The 11,440-nt window shown below is 34.4% G+C and overlaps 1 protein-coding gene across 1 annotated transcript; it reads right to left on the bottom strand.

The window, feature by feature from the left end:
- Window positions 1-2,042: 2,042 nt before the first annotated feature.
- On the bottom strand, window positions 2,043-7,941 carry LOC21396470 (anaphase-promoting complex subunit 5). Its single transcript, XM_024163468.1, has 14 exons — window positions 7,435-7,941; window positions 7,066-7,225; window positions 6,814-6,935; window positions 6,137-6,386; window positions 5,669-5,846; window positions 5,486-5,564; window positions 5,290-5,375; window positions 4,325-4,454; window positions 4,162-4,194; window positions 3,452-3,700; window positions 3,066-3,143; window positions 2,541-2,803; window positions 2,278-2,337; window positions 2,043-2,169 (listed from the first exon to the last, which is right to left on the bottom strand). Exons 1-14 carry the CDS (start codon window positions 7,603-7,605, stop codon window positions 2,043-2,045), a joined length of 1,986 nt encoding a protein of 661 aa, XP_024019236.1. The 5' UTR covers window positions 7,606-7,941.
- Between the last annotated feature and the right edge of the window lie 3,499 nt (window positions 7,942-11,440).

An 11,440-nucleotide genomic window follows, 5' to 3' on the forward strand; every position in this document is an offset into this window, starting at 1 on the left:
GAGCCCCCCCCCCCCCCCCCCCCCGTTATTACGGTCCTTTTCGAGTGTTGGCCGCGTTGGGGCTGTCACTTACCGCCTTTAACTTCCGGATTCTGCCGCCATTCACCCTGTTTTCCATGTTTCCCAGTTGCATCAGGCCATTGGAGCAGCAACCGCCACTGCCACATTGGCCCCAAATTTATCTGGAGACATGGAGCTCAAGGCTGTCCCTACCGCCTTGCGGGGAGTTCGTCAGAGCGTGCGAAGTAATGATTTCGGGCTGGAGGTTTTCATTCACTAGGACAAGCTGTCGCCCAATGATGACACGTGAGAATCCTTTGACGCCATTAAGACGCAATTTCCAAACTTTCACCTTGAGGACAAGGTGCTCAATTGGGCGGGGGTATTGATAGGCCACCATTATGTTTCACCTATGCTTGTCGTAGGAATTGGGGAGGTAAGAGAGGGAAAAGTTCGAACAAAGGATAGGTTGTTTTGAATGACAGCTTGGCCACTGAGTTGGCAATAGGAGAATCAGAAGATTTGGGAAATGACAAGGCTGCGGCGCTAGCAGTTGGAGGAACGCCGATTGGAGGCAATGAGGTGGGAGAGCTCTGATTAGTAAGATTGCATAGGGATTGAAGATGGTTAGTTAGTGGAATGGAATAAAATGTGAGCTGAGGAGTGAGGGAGGGTATCGATCATTTTCTCTAAGTTCTCTGTATCTAGACAAGCATTAACTTTAGGGAATGCAAGGGTCACTCTTAAACCCCATATCCTTGTACTTTTCTTTGTTCTTTGCTCAATAGAAAGTAATCAAATCCTTTTGATCGATCAATTTCCCTTGTTATTGCTACTGTTTTTAGGACCAGGTTCTATCACTCTCAAGAAGTAAGCAGACACAAATAAGACATCCACGACTACAATAGCATTCAAACTATTAAAAAGACCTATTAGGGGAAAGAAGGAACGAAAGAAAGAAAAGGAAAGAAAAAGGACTATAAAATGCAAGAAAAGACTTAACAATATAAAATGTTTATTTCTATCCTTTCACCCCAAAAAATGAATATATTGTTTAGTGAAGTAGGGATAAAAATGAAGTTGAATACATTTATCGTATAATGTGTAGCAAGGATGCTAGACTATAAATATTATTTGTTTCAAAGTCTTACAATCAAACCAAAAAAAATGTGTATGAAAAATGTCAACCCCTAGTATTTAAATATATCTGAAAAATAAAATCTTATTTTGAGAAAATGACTAACCAAAATATAAAATAAAAAACAAAAACAAAAACAAAAATGAAAACCATGTGTACATAATTATTTAGAATAAATCGAAGAACATGGCATTAGATAAAATAAAATGATCCTCCAATAGCAAAAAAGCAAAGTGACGCGGAACATAGTGCTAAGTTATGAACCTATACTAGACGTCGTTGGAAGAAGAACTAAGAATTATGATTTAATATTTTATTATTTTTGTACTTTGTTATTTTGTTCAAGTTGACAACTTGACAACTTGTGTCAACTCATGCTTGGTTCTCATTTGCTACTTGCTAGCCTATTTTGTGCAAGTTGACAACTTGGCAACTTGTGCCAACTCATGCTTAGTTGTCATTTGTTAGAAACCAACTTTGCCACTTGTGCCAAGTCATTTTTAGTTGTCATTAGTTTGGATTTATGAGGAACCAACTTGTAAACTAGTTGTCACTTAACCACTTGTGCTAAATTGCCTATCTATAAATAGTCCATCTTGTAACATGAATTAAGAGTCATTTTGGTTATGAAATACACACTTTTCTTCTCCTAATATTCTTGTTCTCTCCCTGAAAATTCTTTGTTTTACTCTCTTCTCCTTCTCAAATTCTAAGGCCCCGTTCATTTCGTTGATTCGAGTTTAAAATTCGAGTTTTGCTACAATAAAAAGCTCTCAAAAACAGTTACATCTAACGTTTTTGCTACAGTAAAAAGCTCTCACACAACATCACATCTCAACTCGAATTAGCGAACTGAACGGGCCCTAAATCTTTCTCTACCTATTTCTTTCTCCTCTTCTTCCCTCTAAATCTTAACTTGTTCTACATAAGATTCTATTAAGGCATTCGAGCATTTAATCTGACCTTTGTATCCTTTGAAAGCTGCTAGATGTTGGATAAGCTTCACATATGATAATGATGCATCAGATGAACTGCAGAGATCCAAGAAAACCTAATATAAGTTCAAGTGGACGGTGACACAGAACATAGCAGGAAAAGGAAAAAGGTGAGAAGCTTTATGATAGTTTCAGCTAGATTACCTTGAAACATCAGCAAAGCAAGTTGCATAAACAAGTGCGTTCACTTTCGCAAGAGAGGCACTAGTGTCATAGAAAAGAAAGTAATTTCATAAAAATAATCAAGCTAAACCAATGGACCTTTCTACATTGGGAAATAGAATAAGCTATGGACCAAAAGAACATATTCTAGAACCAATTTTCAAGAGTAGAAGACAATATAAAAGTCTTCATAAGTTAGATATTAAATCAGTGTAACAAAGAAGAAAAGTAAGAAAGGTCCTTACCTTCCATATAATTCCCATGCAGTCGCACGGAGTAAGTACGATGAACCCACTAATTGCAACACGGATCCAGGAATTGAACTTGGTTGCGCACAAAACTGGAAAGAGTTATGATTGCTTTCAGACCCATTTTCTTGGGATAGTACTTGTGAACCCACAGGTTTTTGTAAATTTTTAAGCCATGCAGTGCTAAAATGACCGTCAGTTGTTAGTGTGCTACTTTCAGAGACAAATTCACTAATCAATTGAGAACTTGATCTAAGTTCCTGCAAAGACAGTTAAAATAGCAAACAGATTATTAAGAGGAAACTTGAAAGACGTTTGGTTCATGGATTAGAACCATGTGATTAGAATCATTTTCAATTCACGTGTATTTTTTGTGAGTGAAAATACTGTAGCGAACCACGAGCCATGATTCGAATCAGGGGACGAATCCCCCAACCAAATAACCTCTTTGATTGTGGGCGGGGGGAAGGGATCATCCTAAAGGGAAAGAACAAGGATATCCATCAAGTTTCCAAAAACTACCTTGCAAACGTTAATTGGTGAGGTTCTAAGCTTCATGGAAGCTTTGGGACCAAATGATAGCAGAGGCCTTTGAACGTGCTGCGGAGAATGACACAACAGATCCAACTTACTTAGTAGGATACCAAAGAAACAAAAAAAAAAAAAAATATATATATATATATATTATTTCATCTAATAAAGTTAAAAGAACCAAATAGATTTTATATTTATGCAATACATATCAAAAATAAAAACTGCAATTTGTACATGACACTTAAAATTAAAAATTAAAAAAATAAAAAATAAATAAAAAATAAAAAATCATCAAATTCAGTCTTAATTCTTAAATGGAGAATGAGAAGTTCAAGCACACGCACACACACATAAAACACCAAACCTGTTCTTACCGTCAAGTCAAATCTAGCCATGGCCAGATGATTGGACGCCACAAGTCGTTTTAACTTCAGATTTTCTGCTCTCCTTAGAGAGCCTCTCAAAAGTACAAACAATTGTTGCTGGACAGAGAGCGAAATGCCTATGCTGGTCAAAGGTGAGTATGATGATCCCAGTATCCCAGTTGTACTCGAGATGCCAATTTCTGACAACAAGTTGCAGATAGCGGCTAAAGTGTAGGCAAGACAAACATCATTACTTTGCTGCAAAAATCAAAATCGTACAACCTCAATGCAGAAAAATACAAAACTCAAAAAGATGGAGCTTCTTTATGTGAAAACTTGTATAAGATATGTATAACTAATAGTCTAAACAGGATGTCAGCACTCTGCAACAGAACTATTTGTGTCTAGAAATTATATTCAGGCAATATAACTGCTCACAAGATGAATCAGAGAACAAAATAAAGCCGTGAACACAATCATTTTCAGACTCTAGCAACAGAAATCAAAGATAAGTGAGAAAGCTTTCAATCACATTGGCTCGGAAGAAACAAATTTTCGTCATACCTATTAGTTATTATAATTATAATAGAAATAAATAAATAATTAGTTATCATAATAAACAAATATATACTAACAGCTGACTTAAAAGCAAGAAGAGAGATAAACATAGGAGAGTACCAGGCAATGTCAAAAGCCAATAAACCAAAACTAACAAGTACCTGTTGAGAAATATGAACTGCTTCGGTGAGTACCTGAAAGAGTTTCAGAAAACACAATTACAAAAACAACAAAAGGGGCAGCTTCATAACTTGACTCACAAATGTTGGAAAAAATAGAAAAGGGGTTTTTTAGGGGACAGAAAACCCATTTCCACATGCTCACCTCCAAAGCTTGCTTTGGGTGCCCGTAATGAAAATGCATGATTCCTAAACACAATAAAGCAACTTCGTATCTTCCTAAGCTATTGTAACCAGATGCAGGAGGAACGGCGTCAAATCCTTCAACTCCTGCACTAAAGTCCCATTATCTACTGGATCAGTTAATTTGTGGAAAATAATTTCCTTGAAAGTTTTTATTCATTTTGTTCGCAATGAAATAAACGTATAGAATCTAAAAAATATGTACATATAGAAATAAAATGAACCAAAAAGGGGAACAGGAACTTAAGAAGATTTAAGAAGCAAGAAAAATGCAAATAAAAACATACGTTCATATATCAACATAATTCACCATGTGTTAATATTTAAAACAATTCAAGGTGCATTTTTAAAATTAGCAATAAATGAGGAGGGCAGTAACAAACAGCATTCAGTCATTCAAAAAGAATTATTTATTAGAGCAACAAATAAACCACTTCAAATAGGCAGGATTACGGGTTTCCAATTATTCAATATTACAAATATATAGCAACTTGGCAGCAAAAAAATAAAAAATAGAAACCTTATTTGTTAACACATTAATTCTGACAACAAATTTCTCTTATTTTTCCAATGTGAGGCTGCTCCCATAAATCTAATTACAGTAAAAAATAAGTCAAAGGATAAAGATCACAAGATGGAATTTTCTTCAATGATGATTGGTAGTAATAGTAATACACAAGTAAATGAAGTCCAAACAGAATAGAACAGCATGATGCAGCTTCTACAATGCCTCTAGAATAGCCAAAATGAAGTCATCTCAAATAAGAATCTTATGGGGATCATTTCAACCAAAAGGAAAAAAGTAACTCAGGATCAGTACTCTCCAATACACATTGAATATAAGATTATCAAAATGAAGAAACCCATAATTCATAAAATAAATAAATAAAGATATTGCAAGTAAATGAAAGTCAAGTCTTAGTTTACCTATAATCAAAATAGCAATGAAGATTCTCCAATGCAGCAAAATAATCATCATGATAAAGACTATTCAAGTAACGCAAGAAGTGAACCTGAATCAAGGACCATCGTAAAAGAAAAGATAAAACAAATCAAATAAAAAGAACATAACAAAACAAAACAAACAGAGTGATAGGGATAATAAATTGGCAAGTTAACTTACACGGTGTAGCTTGGGTGCTGATTTTTGAAGCTGCCTCAAAACAATTTCAAAAGCATTTAAAGAGAAAGAGCCTCCGTGCCTGCCACAATGATAACAATATTACTTCAGAATCTAAACTGCATAAAGCAAGCAAAGAAATCAAAACAAAATTAATTGAAGCAAACAAATCAATAAACACCTCACCTTTCAATAGCATCAGCTTGCTCTTGTAGAAATCCTTGTATCTGCAAGTTTGTGCGCAGAAACAAAGCACCATTGCCATCAATATTACTTAATGCATTTGTTGGCGGATGCACATACTGACAAATTTCTCTATCCTTGTCAACACGTTTCAATCTTGGGTCAGCTAGAACCTCAATATCTGCATATTCCCTTGTGTGAGCATGTTTGTTTTTCATATTGCTACAAAAAATTAATAATAATGTTGGAAGATCACGATAGTTGTGGTTAATATAGATTCCATGCATAAAGGACTGTATAGTCGTAACATATGGTATAAATTAGCTAGGCTTTATTAGTTTCTTAGATGGTCTCTCTATTGTATAAATTGGTGTACAGATTTCTTAATAAGTGAAGAAAAGAGTCACTGTCTCTCTCAAAATCTTCAAATAGTAATAATGAACTTTTAAAGTATAGGCCAGAAAACTATACCTTTGACCAAAGCAGAAAGTGCTTTGGGCACATGAAGATGAAAAGAATTTCCTTCACTAGCCCTTTCTCTTGCTTCAATTTCTTCATCAACCTTCTCAAAAACTAAATTCTCCAGGTCCATGTTGTCATATTCTGATAGCACTTCCAAATCATTACTAGAGTCATCTAAAAGACGTGCATCATAAGAAGGACAACTTGAGAGTGCTATTTTACAATAGCTTCCTATATTTGTCAAGAGATGGCACACACCCTGCATTAAATTTTGAAGCGCATAAATAATAAAATCAACAGAATCTCAACCTATTATGAGTACATAAGAATGCCCAATTTATCTCATATAATAACCAAAGAGAAAAGGTTTAATACCGAATTTGACACAAGCATTGTATACAAATCGTTTTTGGTTTCTTAAGAAAGTTACATGAGAATATTTCTTGGAAGCTTGGAATAAAAGAAGTGAAGAAAAATTTTCTTTTTATAGCGGTTAGTAATGAGAAAATTAAAGCATGATTTGGTTAACTTCTGGTCCTCCTTCCATATGTGTGGTGTGTTCTCCTTTTGTTTTAATAAACTCTACGCTTCTTCTAAAAAGAATGTGAAAAATTAAAGCAATAACCATCAGTACAAGAATTACAAAATCATCCAAAAAAAAAAAAGAAGAAGAAAGAAGCATAAACCTCAAATGATAAGAGATTAAAAGCAAGTACACATCGGCGGAGAAACTTCCCTAGGTTGCTATTTGGGTCCAACATAACCTGGTCATCTTCAACAACACCAGCCTCAGGACCCCCAAGTATTGCTGAAGACAAAATTTAAAGCCTTAGAAAACGAGAATTCATGTAAAAGGAGGGGGGGGAGTATTAAACACGGGTAGAAGAAGCTCAAAAGAAACGTGAAAAAACAACAATAATAAATTCAGAATCACCGACCTCGCATTTCACCGACGAAGTTAAACAAATCATCAGGTGACAATAAAGATGACAACCGGCTTGTTAATTGATCAGTTAACCAATGACTCAATAAGCCCCCAATTTCCCTCAATTGGCTTATCAATTCGTCCAATTTTGGCTCAAAAATATCATCACAGGACTGCCAAAGAACAACGAAAAAGGAATTTATACAGAGTTCAAAAGAGTACGTCAAACATTTCCAATCAACCCAAATAAACAAGAAAACACAGCAGTCCGAAGGAATCAAACCTAAGCAATAACCACGAATATAGCATTTAATGAGCAATTAAGCTAACTCTTATAGGGAATTTAGCACGAATCGTGAAAAAGAGGGAGAGATTTGAGAACCTTAGTGAGGGCCAACAAGAACAAGCCGACGCGGTTATGCTGAGCAACGGAGGAGAAAGGGAAGGGCACGGAGATCTGAGCCGGCGGCGCGTAGATTGAGAGAAGTATACAGACGGAGATTTTGTGAGGCGTCACTGAGAAATTTCCCGGCGGCTTTAGAATTCCCGCCATTGCCAGCGAGAGCTCCGATCTCTCCCACGCTCGCTCTCAGCTAAGCGTTTGCCCTAGATTTCGCGAGATTCAGAAGCTTTGGCTTCGCCGCTTTTCTCGTCGCCGATCGAGGATCGGAGCTAGCAGAAGCTAGCAGGTTCGGTTGCTGATCGGAGTTAGGGTTTTAGGCTTTTCTTAGCGGGTTTTGTTTCAATGCATAGAAAATGGAATTTCAAAAAGAAAAAAAGACCGGGAAAAGGGCTATTTTCATTTTTCCCTTTTTTCGATTTTAATTTTTAGGCTTTTCTTATTGCGGTTTGGGAATGGAGCGGGCCGGGGAATGATATTCTGTTCTAACATTATTCTCTTCCCCTTTTACGCTCAGTTTGGTAAGAAGAAGAAAATAAAATGGGAGGGGAAAAAAAATTATAATGCATAAAAAATTAAAAAGATAGAAAAGATTTTTTTTTTTTATTTGTTTGGTATGATAAGAAATAAAATAAATAAATTTATCTTTCTTTGTTTGATATTGAAAGTGAAACTAAAAGAATGAAAAAATTATTATTGGTATAATTATTTTTTTGCCCAAATGATGATAATTTTAAATGAAAAATGAGGACAATTTAATAATTTGATTTTATTTGTGTAGTTATACATATTTTTCTTTTTAAAATCCACCCACTTTTGGAGGGATTAAATATAGTATGACCCACTAATAAAAATTTCCATTCAATTTTCCTTTCCTTCTTAATTTCTTTTCTACTAAACAATCTAACTTTTAAATTTCCATCCCAAAATCCCTCTAACATTTTATTTCCTTTCACTTTTCATTCATACCAAACACACTATTAAGGAAATATAAGGTTTGGATAAGGATTTTTCATTTGGAATTTGCATTAAGAGCTTATTTGAAAGAGTTTGCTAAACTTCTTAAGTCTAAAAATTACTTCTAATGTTTGGATAATTGCCTCTAGTCAAAAGTACAAAATGTGGCTTCTAAAAAGACGCTTCTAAATAAATTTTAAAACTTATACCAGAGTTTTATTGAGGCATTATAAATTTCATTCCAACACTTTTATTTTTTATTAAAAAAATTAAAAATAATTTTAGAGCCCATTTGATAAAGGGATTTATTCCCTGATTTGAATCATGATTCATGATTCGCTACAGTATTTTCTCTCACAAAAAATACACGTAAATCGAAAATAATTTTAATCACATAATTTTAATCCACAAACCAAACGGGCTCTAAGTTCAGGTTCCAAACATGTGTAATTTTTGTTATAAAATAGTATCCAAGAGTATCATTATGAGGCTTAAAGATATGTGGACAAGCTCATCTTGCCGCTCTAATTGGCATTTGTTCTGGGACGATGAATAGCCGAAAATACCATCCTGGCTTATGAAATTCTTCATATTATGAAGAGGAAGAAGGCCGGGGAAGCTTACTTGGGATTAAGGTGGATATGAAAAAAAGGTACACCAGATGGAATGGAAATTCCTCCTTGTTGTTATGAGGTGCTTTGGTTTCAGTGAGACTTTTAAGCTGATTGCGGAATGCCTTGGCTCGAATTCCTTGTCGTTTTTATTAGATGGAAGTCTTCTTCAAAAGTTTTTACTGGAACGAGGACTGCACCAAAGTGATCCGTTATCTCCAAACTTGTACATCTTGAAAGTTGAAATTCTTTCATGAATGATATTACGGATGGAGAAAGAATGATAGTTTAGCGTCATAAATATTGACAGATCTGTCCCGTTAATTGTTTGATGTTCAATGTTGTTCTACGGGGCTACTCCTGCAGAATTCTGTGATTTGCCTTGACAAATATTCTTCCCTGGCCTAATTTTCTTACCAAATTGCTCGTCCACCTCAGAGTTGATTCAAGACTTGGGGATGAAGGAAGTCAAGAGAGATACAGGTCCCGTTCACTTCGCTGATTCGAGTTTAGAATTCGAGTTTTTCTACAATAAAAGGCTCTCACAAACAATCACATCTAACTCTTTTGCTACAGTAAAAAGCTCTCACATAAAATCACATCTCAACTTGAATTTTAAACTTGAATCAGCGAAGTAAACGAGGCTATAAAATACTTGGGAAACTCTCTTCTACTCAGTCGTAACAAACAAAGAGACTTCTCTTACCTTAAAGAAAGGGTCATGAATCGCATGAAAGGATGGATGGCCAAGTGTCTTTTGCGGAGTGGGAGAACCACTCTCATCAAATCAATGGTTCAAAGTATCTCGTCCAATGCAATGTCATCTTACAAGCTCCGGAATACTTTGTGCGATGAGTTGGACGCTCTCTTCGAGCAAAAGAGATTGGCAAAGTTTTAGAGCAAATGAAAAGATAAATAAGTTTTAGAAAAAAAAAAAAAAAATGAAATAAAAGACTTGAGGAAAAAGGAAAAGAAAAGGTGAGTTTAAGACTAAAATGAAAAAAATAAAGAAGTTTTGTAGTAAAAATAAAAAATTAAAATAAAAGATTTGGGGGAAAAAAAAAAGGAAGGGGCGTTTTGGTTGAAATGGGAAGCTCTTGTTGAACTTTCAATATATAGGAAGATACTCGGGAGAATATCTATTTAAAAGAAGCACATCACAAAATGATTACATGGTAGAGATTGGCAAAATAAAAATAAAAAAATAAAGTGCTGGCATATGAAAGAAATTATGGTAATAGGAATAGAGTAGGGGAAAAAGTACATTTTAAAATCACTAAACAGAAACAAGATAGAATAGTTGCAATTAAATAAAGGTAGATGAAAAGAAATGCACGTCACAATAAAGTTTTAGATATAAGACACATTAAAAGCATTTATAATCGAAATACAAAATTCTAAAGAAGAACTAAAATGAAATAAAAATAAATTTTTACGGCAAGAAGAAAAAGAAAAATGTCAAAAAAAGACTAAAATGAAGCAATAAATAAATTTTAAGGTAAGAGGAACTAAAGTGAAAAATAATAATAAGTTTTAGGGCAAAGTGAAAAAAAAGGCCAAAGAGGACCAAAATAAAAAAAAAGTTTTAGAGAAAAAAGTAAAAATAAAATAAAATAGAGGGTGCGTTTCAACTAACACTTGCGTTTTGGTCGATTCCCTGTAGGAGCATATTAAACTTTCTATATATAGGGTCCGTTTGACAGAGTTTTGCTTTTGTTTTTAGCCGGTAGAAGAAGAGAAATAAAAGTTGTGGTTTTTCAGTAAGTGTTTAGAACAAAGAGCTTAATGTGTTAAAATAATTTTTAAATTTTCTAATAAGCAATAAAAGTGTTGGAATTAAGTTTATAATATTTTAATTAAACTCTAGTACAAGTTTCAAAGTCTATTCAGAAGTGTTTTTTTTAGAAGCGATAATTTCTAACTTTGACCGGAAACTCTTCTGAAAAACCAAAGCACTTCTAATAGATCATCCAAACACTTTCAGAAACCGTTTTTAGACTTAGAAAATCAAAAATAACTTTTAGTAAGCTTTCCCAAACAAGCCCATAGTTAGGTATGTTAAATTTTTTTGAAGGAGAAGAAAGTATTGGGTAGTGTTGGAACTTTGGACGGGCCTTGCAACCGCTCAAAAAAACTGATTTTGAGCCCAACGCCCGAACCCGTCTGCCCAAGCCCGAGAAGGCCCATGGACGAGCCGCGGGCCTAGTTTTGGCTGCCCGAGCCCTTCCGAATGGCCCAAAAAAATATTTTTTTATTATATTTTTCATTTTTATAATATTGTATATATATTATAAATAATATACTATTATTTATTAATTGTATTTGTATATAAATAATTATTAAGTTATTTTGTGTTAAAATTATATAGAAACTAAAATCAACACAACTATTAACACAATTTAAAATTTTAATTTTATATA

The sequence above is a fragment of the Morus notabilis genome, unplaced genomic scaffold (assembly GCF_000414095.1).
Source record: "Morus notabilis unplaced genomic scaffold, ASM41409v2 Scaffold275, whole genome shotgun sequence".
Lineage (NCBI taxonomy): Eukaryota > Viridiplantae > Streptophyta > Magnoliopsida > Rosales > Moraceae > Morus > Morus notabilis.

Bases quoted from the DNA above. Each gene is read 5' to 3' on its own strand.
- LOC21396470 (XM_024163468.1), bottom strand. From the start codon at position 7,605: ATGGCGGGAATTCTAAAGCCGCCGGGAAATTTCTCAGTGACGCCTCAC. The intron at 7,226-7,434 runs GTTCTCAAATCT...GTTCTTTGGCAG, and splicing joins TCTTGTTGGCCCTCACTAAG to TCCTGTGATGATATTTTTGA. The intron at 2,170-2,277 runs GTAATCTAGCTG...GGATCTCTGCAG, and splicing joins TGCTTTGCTGATGTTTCAAG to TTCATCTGATGCATCATTAT.